General features: G+C 45.3%; 1 protein-coding gene across 2 annotated transcripts in view; it reads left to right on the forward strand.

Moving 5' to 3' along the window:
* Positions 1-17549, forward strand: part of LOC129704596 (cadherin-related family member 4-like) — a 38255-nt gene extending 20706 nt beyond the window's left edge. The window contains exons 11-19 of one of the 2 annotated variants that reach the window (XM_055647824.1): positions 2681-2890; positions 5512-5657; positions 6880-7021; positions 8900-9126; positions 9397-9536; positions 10270-10332; positions 11540-11627; positions 14251-14278; positions 17049-17549. In XM_055647824.1, the coding sequence (XP_055503799.1) occupies positions 2681-2890; positions 5512-5657; positions 6880-7021; positions 8900-9126; positions 9397-9536; positions 10270-10332; positions 11540-11627; positions 14251-14278; positions 17049-17104 (1100 nt within the window). In that variant the 3' untranslated portion in view covers positions 17105-17549. The remainder of the gene's footprint in view (positions 1-2680; positions 2891-5511; positions 5658-6879; positions 7022-8899; positions 9127-9396; positions 9537-10269; positions 10333-11539; positions 11628-14250; positions 14279-17048) is intronic. The other variant, XM_055647823.1, reaches the window with a different exon arrangement.
* The last annotated feature ends 1050 nt before the right edge of the window (positions 17550-18599 follow it).

Below are 18599 nucleotides of genomic sequence, written 5' to 3' on the forward strand. Positions count from 1 at the left end.
CTGTTAGAATGTGTAAGCCAACCTGTGCAGAGTAATATTCCACAGCATGAATGGAATGGTATGGAGTTGCTTCAGGGTGCTGGAGTCTACTCACTCTGTATAACCGTGGGAACTCCTGGGCCCATCGAACCGAGGAGGCCTTGGTTCCCCAGCTCTGTGCAAGCTTCAATCCACAAGCTTCAATTCCTGGAGCCATGAGGCATGGAAACAGGCCCTTCGGCCCATTGAGTGTACAGAGCATCAACCACCCATTTACACTGATCCCACAGTACTCCCATTTTACTAATCATGGAACAGTACAGCACAGGAACAGGCCCTTCGGCCCACCATGTCTGTGCCACAAATGATGCCAAGTTAAACTAATCACCTCTGCTTCCACATGATTTATATCCCACTATTCGCTGCATATCCATGTGTGTATCTAAAAGCTTCTTAAATGCCGCATTAGTATCTGCTTCCATCACCACCCCGGCAGCGCATTGCAGGCGCCTACCACCCTCTGTGTAAAACACTTGGTCCGTACATCTTTAAACTTTCCCCCTCTGATCTTAAAACTATGTCCTCTAGTCTTTGACATTTTCACTCTGATAAAAAGGTTCTGTCTACCCTATCTCTGCCACTTTCTCATCATTTTATATACTTACATCAGGTTTCCTCGCATCCTCTGGCGTTTCAGAGAAAACAATCCACCTCTAGCCAACTTCTCCCTGTAGCTAATACCGCCAACTCCAGGCGTCATTCTGGTAAATCTCTGCACCCTTTCCAAAGCCTCCACATCCTTCCTGTAATGGGGCAACAAGAATTGCACGTAATACTTCAAATGCAGCCTAACCAAAGTCCTATAAAGCTGTGACTTCCTTATTCTTATACTCAATTCCCTGGCTGACACTATAAAGGCAAGCATACCATATGCTTCCTTAACCACTCTATCTACTTGTGTTGCCACTTTTAGGGAGTGATGGTCTTGGACCCTATGATCCCTCTGAACACCAATGCTGTTAAGGATCATGCCATTAATTGTACACTTTCTGCTTACATTCAAGCTCTTAAAATGCACCACCTCACATTTGCTTGGATTAAACTCCATCTACCATCACCCAGTTCTGTATGATCTATATCCCGCTGTATACATTGACAGCCTTCCTCACAGTCCGCGACCCCAGCAATCTTGGTGTCATCTGCAAACTAACCAAAAAATTAATCAACGTTTATGTCCAAGTCATTTATATATACCATGGGGAACTTTATCAAATGGCTTACTAAAATCCATATAGACAATCCACACCCAACCTTCATCGATCACCTTTGTTACCTCTCAAAAAAAACGATCAAGTTAATAAGATGTGACCTGCCATGTACAAAACCATGCTGACTGTCTCTAATTATCCCATTCTCTTCCAAAAACGTAAATCCTATTCCAAAGAATTCTCTCTAATAGATTCTCTAATAACTGACATGAGGCTCACCAGCCTATAATTCCCTTTACTCCACTTCTTAAATAAAGGAACAAAATTAATTACTCTCCAGCCCTTCCGAACCTTGCCTATGGCTAGAGAAGTCACAAAGATCTTTGTCAAGGCTCCCGCAATGTCCTCTCTTGCCACTTTTAATAACCTGTGATAAATCTCATCAAGTTTTGGGGACATGTCCACCTAATGTTCTTCAGGAACCCCAATACCTCCTCCTCCATAATCTCAAACAGCCCTTACATATTAGTATTGTCCACACTGATCCCACTATCCTCCATGTCCTTCTCCTTGATGAAAGCAGATACAAAATACTAATTTAGTAACAAAATGATCGAGAACTTCAAGTTCCTGGATGTAACCATCACCAACTAGTTGCCCTGGTCCAATTGATGCTACAGCCAACACTTCTACTTCCTCAAAAGACACAGGAAAATCAGCATGTCTCCAATGATTCTTACCAATTTCTGTAGATGTGTAACATATGTTCCCAGCCCACTGTGTGGCAGAGGCTCCCAGCCCCTTGTAGCCTGTGAGGGGGAAGCCACCAAGCTGGTCCCTGCTTGTCCCCTGTGGCCGGACGCTGGATTGGGGCCTGCAGGGGAGAAGCTGCCTGAATTTCACTGTGCATTTACACATGTTGCAATAAAAGCACAATTGAACAATGGAAAAAACTTCATAGAATGTATCCTATCGGATGCATCGCAGTTTGGTATGGCAACTGCTTTGCCAAGGCTGCAAACAAATTGCAGAGAGTTGTGAATGCAGCCCAGTTAATAACACAAACCAGTCTCCCCTCACTCAACTCCATCTATATTTCACACTGCCATCTTAATGAAGGACCACACACACCCTGATCATTCTCTTTTCCCCCTTCAGCCGTTTGCAGAAGATACAGTACAAAAGTTCAGAAACATGTTGCAGCAGATTCAAGAACAGTTTCTTCCCTGCTATGATCAGACTCTTAAACGGATCTCTCATTTGCTAAGAAAGATTTAGCCTCGTTGTAGCCTCTGTACTTTTTAAAATTGCACTTTCTCTATAGCTGTATCACTATATTCAGCAATCAGTTTTCTCTTTTGCACCACCTATTGTAATTATGTATGTGTGATTTGCATAGATAGGTTGCAAAAAAAACCCATTTTAATTGCACCTCAGTATATGTAACAATAATAAACCAATACCTGTACTAACATCAAAACGTTCTCTTTCAGCCACGGTCTCGCTGTTGGTGACAGTTACTCAGGTCAACGAGTTTCCTCCTATCTTTCATGGTACCAGAGTGTTTTCGGTTTCTGAAAACAGCGCGGTGAACACCCGTGTTGGTGTCGTGAATGCTACAGATGCTGACTGGGTCTACAACGACTTACGGTTCACCATTGTGGGCCATGATCCACCCACCTTCTACATACATCCCTTCACCGGTTAGTGGTCTTCCTAGTGATGTGGTTCAAGGGGCAGTTGGTGAGTCAGCTCACTGTGGGTAAACACTGTACCTCAGGACCACATGATACATAAAACCAAGTCCACCCTTCTCATCAGTTCACATCATGGCCTGAGGAGAATGCAGAGAACTTCATAACCAATGTCCTAGCTCCCTTTGTGGGGCAGGCACTGTTGTAATGAAGGAAACAATGGCAGTAAATATGTACATAGAAAAAACAATCAAGGGTCTGGCAACCTATTTAGTTTAATTTAGTTTAGCTTAGCTTAGTTTAGAGATACAGCACGGAAACAGGCCCTTCAGCCCACCGAGTCCGAACCAACAAGCGATCCTCACCCATTAACATTACCCTACATACACTAGGGACAATTTAACATTCATACCAGGCCAATTAACTTACAAACCTTTACGTCTTTAGAGTGTAGGAGTAAACCAAAGATCTCGGAGAAAGCCCATGCTGGTCACGGGGAGAATGTACAAACTCCGTACAGACAAGCAGCTGTAGTCAGGTTTACCCGGGTCTCTGGCTCCATAAGGCAGTAGCTCTACCGCTACACCACCGTGCCGCCACTTAAATCAAGTTGGTTGGGCAATAGCTACTGGCCAGGATTTGGGTAAAATAGTGTCACGGGCTTGAGCAGCTGAAGATACATCCCTAAGAATCACTGAAGTTTCAGTCTGGGTTCTGAGTTCAATATCTGAGCAACGATTCTGATGGAAAGTCACCAACCTGAACTGTTAAACTGTTTTCTTCCTCTGCAGTTGCTGTCTGACCTGCTGAGTCTTTCCATTGTTTTCTTTTCTGCTGTGCTCATGTTCAGATTCAGATTCAGATTCAACTTCATTGTCATTGTCCGTGTACAGTACAGAGACAACAAAATGTTCCAGGGTTGGGCTTGTACCCACGCCTTCTACCACAGAGCTATTATCATGCGTGTAGCAGAACTCATGCAATGAGTGGAAATCTGTAGCCCCCACAGGCTCCCACCAGTTTCAGCAGGTCAAGTCATGTGAATTCAAGTTTAATGTCATATATACAAGTATGGTGAGGTACAGGTACAATGAAAATATTGCTTGCAGCAGCATGACAGGCACATAGACAACATATCAAAACATGTAAATTACATATAAATCACACATAAATTCTGCAAGATTATAAAATGAAACAAGACATTAATAGAAAACAAGCCCATGATAATACAAGAGGTGGTCCTTAGTATTCTATTGCCGAGGTAGGATTAGGGTTGTGAAGGTCAATTCAAGAAATTGAGGGTTGTAGGAAAGTAACAGTTCCTGATCTGGCGATGTGTGATCTAAGGCTTCTGTACTTCCTGCCTAAAAATGCTCTAGCGAGAAGAGGGCATGACCTTCTTGAGGCATCTTCTTGTGGTAGAAGAGAGCTGTGCCTATGAAGGACTGGGCTGAGTCCACCATTCTCTGTAGCCTATTGCAATCCAGTGCATAGGTATTGCTGTACTATGTAACTAATCAAGATGCTTTCTATAAGGAACTGCTGCGGTTGGTTTACAAAAAATGATACAAAGTGCTGGAATAACTCAACGGATCAGGCAGCATTTTTGGAGAACATGGATAGGTGACATTTCACGTCTACAGTATATCTGTAGAAATCTGTTCAAGTCTGCTGAATCTCTTAAAACCTCTCAGAAATTAATATACAGTTTTAGTTTCCCAAACTTCCCCTTATAATCCTTTCCCTGTGTTGGTATTGTTATTTCCCCTTTGAGGAGAAACCTCTTCCCATCACCACAATATCTATGTATCTTCATTCATGCTCTATTTTAGACTGATTTTGAGTCTCAGAGCGTAAACAGGTATCATGTCCATCCCCTGACTTAACCCTTTATGGCACAACTTCCGACAGAGTGGGCCTGACATGTGGGAAGGAGAGAAATTTGAGTGGTTTTGCATCACAAACACTTCCTGACCTAAGACCATACGGTATAGTAATCCATAGTTCTGTCTCCACATACAAAGTGGTGAAATCTGGAACTGGGGATCCATGGAGCTTTTGAGGTAAAGCCTCATCCGAAGTGACAGGGAATGTTATTGAAGCCCATTGATCTTACTGGGAGCAGCTCAGCAATTCAGAAAGAAAGTTCAAATAACATAAGACACTGGAAATCTGTAATAAAGTTAGAAAATGCTCAGGAGGTCTGGCAGCGTTTATGAAGAGAGAACCAGTCAATGGCCACAGATAACTCTGTTTCATTGAAAAACAAATATGACTCCAGTTGCTGAAATCTAAATGAAAAAAAACAAATGCTGGAAGAACTTGGCTGGTCAGGCAGCATCTGTGCAAAGAGACACCAGTCCACATTTTGTGTCAGTGACCCATCCTCAGATTGTGGGAAGATCAAACAAACTTTGTTTCCCCATCAGATGCTGCCTGACCAGCTGAGTGTTTCCAGTATCTTTTATTTCAGAGTAGCTGAATATTGGCTGACCTCTGACCCATATTTCTGATTTACATTTCTGTAAAATGTTTCTGATTTATATTGTCTAGGCCTGATCGTAATACAGGTACTGTATAATCCTCAACTCCAACCATCTCCTGATCATTATTTATCATTATATCCCCAGGTGAAATCAACACATTGGTGCCACTTGACTTTGAAAGAGTTGACACCTATGCACTCACAATCCAGGCTGTGGACATGAATTATGATGTGGTTTTTGACAGTTTCCAACAGAGGACAAGCTATGCGCAGTACGTCGTCAATGTCAAGGTATAAGAGAGGACCAAGAATGTGCAAGGAAATTACTTTATGGTGTGTGGTTTGATAGAGCGAGTGGGTTGTCATGTGAAAGAATGGGTTTTACAGAGGACAGAGACCAGAGACAGAGAGGGACAGACAACAGGGACACAGAGGGACACAGCAGGGACAGAAAACAGTGGCATAGGGAGACAGACCAGGGAACAAAGAGACAGAGAATAGGGATGCAGAGCGGCAGAGAACACAGGCACAGAGACAGAGAGTTGGGTCATGGAGGGACAGTACGACAGAGACAGGGACATGGAGGGACAAGAACAGGGACAGAAAAGAGAAATGGAGGGACTGGGGAACAGAGAGCATGGGCATGAGGACACAGAGGGACAGAGAACAAGGGTGAGGGACACATAGGGACAGAGAGGAATACGGGCAATCCCAGACCCACAGACAACCCCAACCACTCCAGGTGCTGGGGAGCTCCTTTCCATCCTGTGTATTCCTGTGGAAACTTGGTTAAAGCCTGGCAATGAGATCAATCAGTTACTGTATCCCACAGGGTAGATCAGAGCAAGCTGTAAGTGTCAAATAGACTTTATTGAGGTGGTTCCAAAGATTACAGTATTTACATATAAGTATTCCCCCCAATGAGAATTAACAAACATGTTTGAAACATAGAAATTAGTCTGTGTATGATGAAATTCGAAATCATTTTATCTTCTGTCCCAAAGAAACATCCAAATCTGCCAACCACTGACTAAAGTCTTCAAGTCTATGGATGATATCTTTGTGTTGGGAATGGATATCATTCGGGGTGAACCAAAGGCAGAAAAAGAGAATGGGTGCTGATTAACTATGCCCTAACTGGATGATTAACTCTGGTTCTTCAAATCTGTCTCCATGTGTTGTCTCAGCATGATGAAGAGCAGGAGAATCAAAGTTCCCACCTATTGTAGTGCAGTTCCCTGAGTGCTAGTTTTCTGCAAACTCCTCAAGGAAGATCCTGATATTCTAGTTATGAGTTGTGATCAAGATCTTGGAGGGTGGGGGGGGGGGGTTCTATACTGAACCCACTTATGCCCTGGATGTGGTCCAACATGGCATTTGAATCATGCCAGGACCATGTTGTCTCAGTGCCATTCTCATGTGTGCTTGTCCTTGCCAGGTTCTTCCCCGTTATCCTGGGGATACCATGCAAGAGTGGCAGCTGAGTTGTGAACTGTGCACTTTTTACTTACAGAATGTGAACGACATTCCTCCTATCTGCGACCCTCCATACTACAAGGAGACCATCTATTCCACGCGTGCAGCCAACATCCCCATCACCACATTATCCTGCACTGACAGGGATTCTGAACAACTCGCTTACAGAATAGTTGGTGGTAAGATTGGTTTAATCTAAGGCTTTGCAAGAACAGGACTACAAGTTGAAGATAATACAATGCTTTATTTTTTTTCCCAGCGCCGTTGTCACAGAGTTGTAAAAGGCAGACACACGCCTAGGGTGCAGGTTGATAGGCCCTTGAAAGTAGTAATACAAGTAGGTAGATAGGATGGTAAAGAAGGCGTTTGGCCTACTTGTCTTCATCGGTCAGTGTGTTGAGTATAGAAGTTAGGAAATAATGGTGCAGATTGTATAGATTTGGTTCGGCCATATTTGCCGTATTGTGTGCAGTTCTGGTCGCCACATTACAGGGAAGATGTGGAGATTTTGGAAAGGGCGCTGAAGAGATTCACCAGGATTTTGCCTGGGTTAGAGGCTATTAGCTATGAGATGTTAGACAAACTTGGATAGTTAGAATGTCAGAGACAGAAGGGTGAACTGATAGATTTCAGTTTTATAAGATTATGAGGGGCATAAATAGTCAGGGTAGAGTGAGAGCCTTTATCCCAGGGTGGAAATGTAGCTAAGGCTTAAGGGAGGAAGTTTGAAGATTTATGAGGTAAGTTTTTATACAACGAGCGGCAGATGCCTGGAACACATGGCCAGGGAATGCGGTGGAAATAAATATGACGCCAACTTTGAAGAACCATTTCGACAGCCAGAAAATGGAGCAATATAGATCAAATGCAGTTAGATGGGCAGGTTAAATTGACATCAGGATCAGTGCAGACATTATGGGCTAAAGGGACGGTTCCTGTGCTGAGGTGTTGAATATTCTATATACAGGCCCTTCGCCTACTATCTTCATGCCACCCATAGTGCTTATTTATACTGATTCTATTGATCGCATTTGGATTTGTAGCCTTTAATGCCTTGATGATTCAAGTGATGTCTAATGGCTTAAATGTTGTGAAAGCACCTCCCTCCACTATCCTTTCAGGCGTGCATCCCTGATTTACAACCACCCTCTGTGTGGAATGAATTCCCCCTCAGATCCCCTCTAGATCTCCTTTCTCTCACCTTAAACACATCCCGTTTTGTTTTAGACACTCCCTGTCATGGAAATAAGTTTCTGACTCTCTACCCTACCTATGCTAAGAAGAGGTGCAGGGCAGGAGATTTAAAGAACAGCTGTCAGGATTAACTGCTGCTAGTGGTGTACAAAAGGAAGGTAAGCACCTGTAGAGCGCTCATTATTGGCAGAGGCTGGTCTGGGGTGCAAGTGCTGTTTTTTGAGGGTACGTGCTGTGGCTTTGGCTCAAGAGGATTCAGCGACAAGGCTGCACAGAGGTAGAAGGTAAGATAAGGTTTTGTTTCACCACTTCCTCTTCAGTCTTGCAGCAGTTGGGATGACAGTTAGAGCAGTGTATGCAGCTCCCACATGATGTGTGAGATCATCTATGGATGTGGGTCAAATGTGTTCAGGAAAGTTTCTTCAGGCAAGATATAAAGGATCCTACAGGGGAAAGTGCAAATGTTGACCTATGATCAATTACAGAATTAGAAAACAAGTCCCTGGTGGTGCAAGAGTTGGACTGCAGTGTTCCATTGCTGAGGTAGTATTAGGGTTGTGCAGGTCGGTTCAAGACCATGGTGGTTGCCGGAAATCAGCTATTACTGATCCTGGTAGTGTGGGACCAGGCGTCTGGAGAAGATTCATTTCTAACTGTCTCCTGATCATACAGGAACCAAAGCCATGCCCTGGGATGCTTCTTGCTCAGCCTATAGACTTGATATGGGGAACCCATCACCTGTGTTTTGGGCTCCCTCCTCTCACCAAATGTGGACAGTGGCTTTACCCTGTCCACTGGCAGGGTGCGATGTCCTTCCTTCATTATCTCCCTACTAAATGTCCTCCACCTATTTGTCCCACCAGGGAATATAAATAGCCGCTTCACTTCACGTGGGAGTACTCTGTTCTCCAGGAATGCCTTCTCATACAATATGGATGGGATCTATGACCCAACGACCTATGAACTCCTAATTCAGGTCTCTGATGTCGTTGATACTGATTCACAGCTTCAGCTCACCACCACGGCAATCGTCATTGTCCACGTTATTCCATGGATAACTACAGTGCCAACCACCAATACACTACCAACAGTAAGTATGTATGAGGGGCAGTGTTTTTTCTCGTTGTAGAGGTACCTTACACTAGAAGGCACTTAGTGAAGATGTGGACAGAGTAAGTCGAAATGGCGCGATGACCAGTGTGAATGTTGGGAAGGAGTGTGTGGCTGGAACTATGGATCACCGCACTCCCAGCTTTGGGTATGAGCTGGGGAGGAGACACCAGACAAAGAGAGGGAGGCTTATCTTGCCAGTGTTGAGGGTGAAGAACAGGAGCTGTCTCATTTCTCTCTGCCCCCGCAGACAAGAACGGCCGTTCACAAAATGGTGACCGTGTTGGAAAAGTACTGGAAGCCGGAATCCTGGTTCGTGGTCCTCCTGACAGTGGTGGCAGCGTTGGCTGCTGTGGCTCTCGCAACACTGCTGTGGAGTTGTCTTGCCAGGTCAGGCACCCTTGCTCACTGGGGTTGGGGCGGGTGGATGGTGGGCGGCTTGGCAAGGCACAACAACGTGCTCCATACTTGATTTACATAAAGGAAGATCTCACAAACAAATTACAAAGCTTAAAGGGTTACAAAGGACACGTTCCCCACTCTCCTTAAATTGATGCACCCTGTCTTTAGCATTAATCTAAATCAATAGAAAGACATTTTTAAGCACTCAACTGATGTGCATAACCTCTAACAACACAGAATGTCCACAATGTATCTCCTCCAACAGTGCAAAACTCAGCCAATACTGTAACCGTGACAAAGGAACCGGTCCTCGGTCCTGTCTCTCTAAGCGATTGGCACTCCCTCAGTGGCATCTTTGTAACTCCTTCAGTGCTACCTGAGGACTGCACTCTCTACATGTGCTCCATTAGTAATGCTCCTCAGAAAGTGTAGTGAAACTGCAATGCACACCTCAGTGTTAGACACTGCACGTGCAGCTCCCCTGCAGTACTGCACAGCACTGCTGTATGGTGCAAGCATGGGTTATATGCTCCAACCTTCAGCAAATTTGGGCGCAGGCAGTAAGTCTCGTCCCTTGTGTGGTAATTGGGATAGAATTTATTAGGAGACACCAAGAATGCTACAGTTTGATATATTTTGCAATGAAGGACATACTGATAATATTGTAGTTTTGCCTTCTACATCCTATAATAGTTTCAGCTGTACAATATGCTCTTTGCAGGACCTCCTGGTATAAACGGATCTTCCCGCAGGGTGAGGTATCCCAGCAACTGCTGCAGGACAGGTAAGGGTCCATGGGGGTATTGAATGTCAGTAAATACCTCCTGCCAGTCTCACCTCCTTGTGTGACTCAGCAGATTACCCTGTCTCTACAGCAATCAGTGTGTACTATGTCCATAGAACTTTGTATCTTTGGAATTCAAGGTGACCCACACCCATAGAACTCAGTATATTTATTTTTCAGGAGCTGGGCATTAGACAAACAGTCATGATGGCAGCAATAAGCAGTCATCTTGAACTGCTGCAGTCCATCTGGTGAAGGTGCTCCCACGGTGCTGTTTAGGTAGGACTTCCTCGATTTAGACCTGGTGACAAGGAAAGTCTAGTGCCATATTTCCAAGTCAGGATGGTGTGTGACTGGGAGAGGAGGCCACAAGCAGTGGTGGCCCAATATGCCCGCTGGCCATGTCCTTCTTGGCTGCAGAGGTTGTTGGTTTGGGAGATGCCATTGGAATAATTTGGGTGAGTTGCTGATTATGATCTCAGAGAGGGAATGAGGAAAGGCAATAGGCAAGAAGCCTGATCCAGGAAACACTAGAGGACATCTGGACCAGTCTGCTGGGAGAGGAAACTGAACAGGTATGGAGCAACTCTTGAGCACTCAGATTTATTGCAGATTGTGGAAGAGATGGCATGATGGAAAACTTTAAGATAGTTTGTGGAGAGCATGAGGATGAGTTTTGCACTCCCTGATTATCTAAAATAGTCAATAGCTTTTGCAAGTGTAATGTGATATAGCTGGTCCTGACAAAGAATGGCTAGCTCAGTCCACATCACTGGGATCAAGGATCACAGATGACGGCATGATTCTCAAATCAGCCAATGTGAAGGGGGTGAAATATTTCACTTACAGTTACATTTGGAAGCAGTGATTGACAAATCATTAAGAACTGAACCACAGAAGTGTACAGGGGTGGACAGTTGTGAATTGGGAAGTGTGATTATGTGACTATGATGAGACTTTTATTCCAATGGGATTAGCCAGGAGGAAATGGGATAAATGTGTAGAACAAATAAAAAAGTGGTCAGAGTTAATCTTATTTGTTTCAAACATCTGAATTCACAAACTCGGTGCAAACTCACACCCCAATCTGGGACATGCACATTTCTTGCCACTATGGGAAGAATTGAAATCACCAGAGGAAGGCGGGAAGAGGATGTACACATACCTTTTCGCTCTGTAGCCGACCCTGCTTCCTTTCTTAATGCAGTCCACTGCCCGAGGCTGCAGCACAGAAGGGGATTGGAAACGGGGACACCAAGAACAAGGAGCTTGTGACAAAAAGCCCACTCAGCCTGGTGAGTAGGGGGGCAAAGGAAATCTGAATGGAGTAGCATGCGTATGAATGTCTGTGTGTGTATGTGTGTGTGTGTGTGTGTGCGCGTGTGTGTGTGTGCGTGTGCGAGTTTTTTAGTGTATGAAAGTGCCTGTGTGTGTGCGCGTGAGTGCCTGAGGTGGGAATGAGTCGATGAGAGTGAGTGTTTGATTGTGTGGCAATGTGCTTATGAGAGTGTGTATGTCAATGTGTCTACAAGAGTGTCTGTGAGTATGTGTCTGTGCTGATGTGTGTTTATAGGTAGGGGAGACCGAAGGTATCCATGCTTTTCTATTATGGTTGTGTGAAACCTTGTGTGCAGGTGTGATTTTGTGTGTGTATGTGTGAAACTGCATGTGAAAATACAAGTGTTTATGTATCTGTGACTGAGTGCAAGTTTGCATGATAATGCAACTGTGTATAAGATAATTTGAAATGCGCATACGAGTGTGAAATGAGTTCAAGATAAAAAGTGACGTTATCCGAGTTTGGGTATGCATGGGTGGTTGAGGGACAGGTGGTATGTGAGATTCTGTAAGTGTGTGTGTGTGTGTGTGTGTGTGTGTGTGTGTGTGTGTGTGTGTGTGTGTGTGTGTGTGTGTGTGTGTGTGTGTGTGTGTGTGTGTGTGTGTGTGTGTGTGTGTGTGTGTGTGTGTGTGTGTGTGTGTGTGTGTGTGTGTGTGTGTGTGTGTGTGTGTGTGTGTGTGTGTGTGTGTGTGTGTGTGAATGTAAGTATATAAGAATATATGCGCAAAACACAAAATGCTGGTGTCATGGACCTGTTCCACTTTGCCGATTTTTCAGGCATCTGTCGGCGACTGTCAAGTAGCCAGCAGTCGCCTGAAAAACCGGCAACTGAAACGGCGACTGTCAGAGTGGAAACACACACACACACACAGAGAAACACATCACAAAGACGGGCGCCAGGGCAAGCGGGAGGAGCACTGTCTGAAATTCACACGGTGCAAAGCCAAGATTACACAGACACCGCAATGAACAGGAAGGTTGGCGCTGTAATTAAGACGGCTAAGCACAGTGTACGGTAGTCCTTTAAAAGAGGGAGGGATGGGGGGGAGGGGGGGTGAAGAAAAAGGGAGAAGAAGTGGAGACAACTGTTAAGAAGCCAGACAACATTTAAGAAGCCAGAGATACACGGCTGTGAAGTTCGGCGGATATTTCACATTACCAGTCGGTTATCCGTGGTTCTGAAAACTACTGCTTATGTTTCTTTTCCCAAATTAAATTCACCGGCCACAGCCTACGTGAACCTAAGAGAACCTTCAACCTCCTGGCAACCCACTAGGACCTCCTTGCGACCCACCTACGGCTCGAGAATTCTCGCTACTATCCATGGCGGCTTCATTCTAGTCTCCGCTAATTTTTCAACGTTGAAAAATTCTCGGCGATCATAATGAAGCCACGACTAGCTCTTAGAATGTGGGAACTTCTCATGACCATGAAGGCGACTTCCCGGCAACCACTCGCTAACATGTGGCAACTGCATAGTCTCCTGCAGTCGCCTAAGTGGGACAGGCCCATAATTCAGCGGCAGCAGCTCTGGAGGGCATGGATAGGCGATGTTTCGAGTTGGGCTCTTCCTCAGACTGAAGAGACACTGCCTGACCCACTGAGTAACTACAGTAATTTGTGTTTTGTTCAACATTCCAGCATCTGCAGTTCCTCAATTCACTCTAATATATGCATCTCTATGTAAGAGGGCTTGTTTATGCTTATAATAGTGACAGGGAAGGATGTGACTGTATCTGAGAAAGCATCTGTGTGTGAGTATGTATATTGAGTATGGGTTTCTGTAAGTTTCTGTGTGTGTATACAGAATACAGCAGTGTGAAAATATGTGTACCATAGTAGGTGTTTGTGTCTCTGAGAATGTATGTATAAAGGTGCCTTTCTGTGATTGTGTGCAGTGTCCATGTCTGTGAGTGTTTGTACAGTAACCTCAACCCTTGTCAAAACTAATAGTGTAAAACTTAGAAATCTCCAAGAATGAAGTGGGATTAACTGCATTCCTACTGAACATGGAACAGGTAAAGCTCTCAGTTGGCAGCTGTGTCTCTCCTTCCTCTCACGTCTCACCCTGAACATGGAATGGGAATGTGCCTGCTCCTGTGTGTTTCTTGTGGGTGTGTTCCTGTGTTCTTCTCTTTGGGTGCATGGATATACTGTACATGTTTCTCTCTGCATCTACATGTCTTTCTTTTCCACTCTCTACCTGTGTATGTGTGTGTGTTCTCTCTCCCCTCTCCTTCTCTCTCTCTCTCTTTTGTGTCACTCTTTCAGTTTCTTTCTGGAATATTTGTCTCTGTCTCAGCATCCAAGATCTGCAGTGTTGAGCCTTCTTTTTTCCTGCCTCTGGTGAATTGTGGTGTCCTACTGCGCAAGGTGAAAATAAATCCAGTCCAATCCAGGGTGATTGCAATTCCCTGCCGATCCTGTGACATTTAGGGCACTTTTGTTCCTAGGGTCTTAATAGCAGAGCTGATGGTGTGAAGCAAAGATCCTATATAGGATATTTGGTGTGAAGTAAAGTGGGAAATGGGAGCAGCAGGGACAACTCATCAATTATTTGTTTGTGCTTGTTCCCACAGCAGTTTGATGGTCGAGCAGTCGATTCAAGTAAGTGTTGTCTTGCTTCTATTGCATTCTCTGGATAGATGCGTTACTGTTTCAGAACGTTGAGTGTTTATCTATTGAGGCGTAGGGAATTGGATGGATCATACATGAGGGTACATTGTGGAGATGTGGTGAATTGACATCCTTGTGGTGCGTGTTTGACAAGGGAATTAAGTGGTGTGATGTTTATGTAATTGCTGAGTGTTGCAGAGGATAAAATGTGCATGAAAGGCTGGCAAATTGGAAACGGTACAAGGGATATCAGTTGGGAGGTGCTGACTGTTAGCTTGGAGGGAAGTATCAGCAGTACAGTACAGCAGGAGATGGTCTGTAATATTTGTTAGAGTAATGGGGACTTGGGTGCAGGCAGTACATAGACACAATGAATAGTTGTGTGCGGGAAAGGATGTAGTGTAGGTGAATGGGGCACAGGGTGTACAAGAGTGGGTAGTCAAAGAGAGGGCACCTGGAAATGTTTGAATGGGGAGGGTGACCCATGAAAAAGATGGAGTGTTGTATGAGATAAAGTATTTATATGAATTAGTGTGGAATTGGACAGGGCATCTAAAAGGAATGGGTGAGAAGATTGGGATCTTTTGAGAGGCATGGATGTGGAGTTGAATAGGGAGAGTTTTGGGGAAGGCTGGATGTAGAGAGTAAGGGGAGATTGGGTGGGGAGAATACTGAGATTGGATGGAGAAATGAGATTTCATTGAGGGAGTGAGGGAGTATGTAGCCAACTGCTCAGCTTAACATATGATATCTGCAGTGGAAGGTATGAGAGAGGTCATTGTTCAGGAACATGTAGAGAAGAGGGTGTTGGGTATATGTAAGGAGTTGCCAGAGGAGCTGTCAGAGGAAGTAATTGAGGCAGGTACTAAAACAGCACAAAAGACACATGGACAGCTACATGGATAGAAAACATTTAGAGGGATATGAACCAAGCAGGTAAATGGGACTAATAAGCAAATTCGGTATTCCGAAAATGCAAGGAATCATGGGATTTGTCAAAGGTCATTTGCGATAACCATTCTCGGCAACTGTGCTGCTGCATGTATACAGACCTGCTTTTCATCCGTAGTCAGGATTGAACCCGGGTCTCCGGCACATGCAAGCGCTGTTGAAATGCTACTGGACCGTCCCCGTCCCCTCCTGAGTGTCTTATCCTGTTCGGGGGTGACCGGAGATGACCAGAGATGTTCGGGATGATCCTGGACTGACGGGTCAGACGGGAGTGGGGGCCCAGGCTTACCGCCAGCGCGGAGAAGAAGCGCTAACTCCATTGCTCCAGGCCAGTATCCCGTTAGTCCAGGTCTGTCGGTTAACTCGGCGGGACAGGCAGAGTTGAGCTGGAGTTAGTGCTTCTTCACTGCGCTGGCTGTAAGTCTGGGCCGCCACTCCCGTCAGTCCAGGGTCACCCCAGACATCTCCAGCCGCCCCCGGACAGGGATGGGACACTCGGGAGGGGATGGGGACGGACTAGGTTCGATCCTGATGAAACGCAGGTCTGTATTCATGTGGCAGCATAGCTGCCGAGAATGTTTATTGTGAGTGACCCATGACCTGGGCATTCGCAGTCGGAATACCGAACAAACTTATTAGCACGGCCATCTTGGTCAGCATGGATGAGTTGGTCCGGTATCTTTTTGTTTTTTTGTTTATTTAGTTATGTTAAAGTGTATTTTTTTGTGTTTTTTGGTGTTTTTTATGTGGGGGAAGAGGGCACGGTGCGGGGGATACCGTACTTCAGCCGCTTCCTGGTGAGGACGCGACTATTATTCGAGTCGCGTCCTCGCCCCCCCCAGCGGCCTACCTACCTGGATTGCCGCGGCCTTTCCTGCCAGGATCGACCGGAGCTCCAGCAGCGGCGGGACAGCGCTGGAACATCGCGGGGCTGGCGATGCCTTACCGGGGGTCGCCGTCTGGAGCCCGGAGTGCTGGACCTGCTGCCGACATCATGGAGCTGCGGTTTGCGGAGCTCCCAACGCGGGCGGCGCTGATGGACAGCGCGGGGTCCTGCGACTCTGCCCGGCTCGGCCTGCGGACTCAGGAGCTGCAGACTCCGGCAGCGGGAGGCGGCTGATCAGGAGGTCCGGGCCGCTGAGGAGGAGGATGCTCACCGTCGGGGTTCGGCGTCGGCGTTCCACCAGCCCGGCGTGAGGGCCTGAACATTGGGCCACCCGGGGCGGCGACTGCGGGTGCTCGGAAGGCCCCGACCACGGATGAACACGGAGGGGAGGCTGGCTGGACTATGGTGCCTTCCTCACCTGGGTGCCATTTATGTTATGTTGTGGACTTTATGTGTTTGTGCTTTTTAAAATTTTTTAATTCAATTTCAATTTTATTTTTAATATGTTTTATTATTTATTTATTATTTATTATTTATTTTTATTATTTTTCTTGTGATTTTTTTTTAACGATACTGCCTGTAAGGAAAATTCATTTCGTTGTCTCAAATTGAGACAATGACAATAAATTGAATACAATACAATACAAAGAAGGGCCTGTTTCCCTGCTGTACCTCTCTATGACTAATAGAGGGGAAGGAGGCGGAGAGAACAAAAGGACAGCACTGTTGTTGTATGGAGGGCAGCAGATTTTACATGAACCAACAACTATTGGTCCAAGGCAAATACTATTAACAAATGGCAGGCCCAGAGAATTCTCTATTCTCTACAGGCAGTTTAAGCCAACTCTATAATTTGATATTAGTAAGTATGTTGATCTATTAATATGTTTACACATATACTGAATGAAATATTTCCCTTCCCAGACACTGGAAGACATTACCTCTTCAACTCCATGACCGGGACGCGACGCTGGATGTGAGACCATCAGCTTTTTTATCGGGAATCTTTCCCTTGAATGGATTGCATCTCGGGTCTGTGTTCATTTTCTGCAGTATATTTCAGTATATCATGGTAGATTATTAGCGTTTTTCCCTGGAGTTTTTTCGAGGCAAAACCCAAGTGAAGGACCACAGCTGTATCCCATCACTGTAATCCATGACCTCAAGCACCTGCAAACACCATATGCCAAGATAAAGTCTGTCGCTGTTATATATCTGTACCTTGCTTTATTGATGAACTGCTTGCAAATAATCACTTGAAATATACATGATTATAAATCCTTTACCTTGTCGGTTGCCTGTTCAGTGTGAAAGGATGTCTGACTGCTATGAACTGCAGCAGGTGAGGGCACATTTATACTAGCTTTCAATGTTACTATAAAGTAAGAATTGGAGATGGGGAAGGAATGCCTTCTATTTTGGCAGTCTTTCCCTGCCTCAGGCTGTGTACACCAAGAAGAGTGTCTACAGGTTAGAGAAAGAAGAGGAGGGAAGGAACCCAGCAGTTTTTTTTCCCCCGTGGGTGAGTTAGTATAACATAGGATGTTCAGCCCAGGAAGGGGCCATTTGGCCCAACCAGACCATGCCAACTCCTCTCCAGCACCCTCACACCCTTCTTCAGATAAACCCAACAGTGGAACTTTCTATTCCCTTCCACACATGCTTGTCTAATTTCTTCTTCAAAACATCTGTGGAATTTGTTCCAGCCGCTCCCTGTAAATGTCTGTTTCACATACGTCTCTCGTTTCTACGCTTTTCTCATATTCTCTCTGTACCAACTCTGAGAATTTTCAATTATTTTAAAGGCCTCTTTTAGGCCACCCCTCAGTCTCCTCAAGTGAAAGAGGCCAAATTGGTTGCATCATGCCTGGTTTTATCATGGCCTGGTTCGGCAACTCGAACACTCAGGAAGAAAGGAGAGTATAAAAATGGTGAACACTTCCAGGTTATCCACAGGTACTGACCTCCCCACAATCGAAGGGATCTATAGAAGGGCTGTCACAAAAAGACAGCCAGCATCGTCAAGAACCCACACCCACCTGGCCACATTCTCATTTCACTCCTGCTTTCAGGAGGAAGGTATAGGAGTCTGAACACTGACATCCAGATTCAGTGTGCTGGGGATGCGCACCGCTTTGCCCACCTGGAGACACGGGCCTGTACTCCGTGTGCTCCACATCAAGGCTGCATGAACCCATAGATTAAAGGAACTGCCGGTGAAAGGACACAAAGTGCTGGACTAACTTAGCAGGTAAGGCAGCATTTCTGGTGTCACATGGATAGATGATGTTTCGGTTCAAGATCCTTTTTCTACTGACTGCAGTAGGGGGAGAAAGCTGGAAGAAAGTTAGGGTCAGGACAGAGGACATGAACCTGTGCTGCCTGATGCTTTGACCTGAAGCTCATGGTCTCAGACACCGAGCAGCAAACTCCCCTTTTCTCATTCTCCCCTCAATTTTTTTTTTTTTTTAAACT

Source organism: Leucoraja erinacea, chromosome 16 (assembly GCF_028641065.1).
Source record: "Leucoraja erinacea ecotype New England chromosome 16, Leri_hhj_1, whole genome shotgun sequence".
Taxonomy (NCBI): domain Eukaryota; kingdom Metazoa; phylum Chordata; class Chondrichthyes; order Rajiformes; family Rajidae; genus Leucoraja; species Leucoraja erinaceus.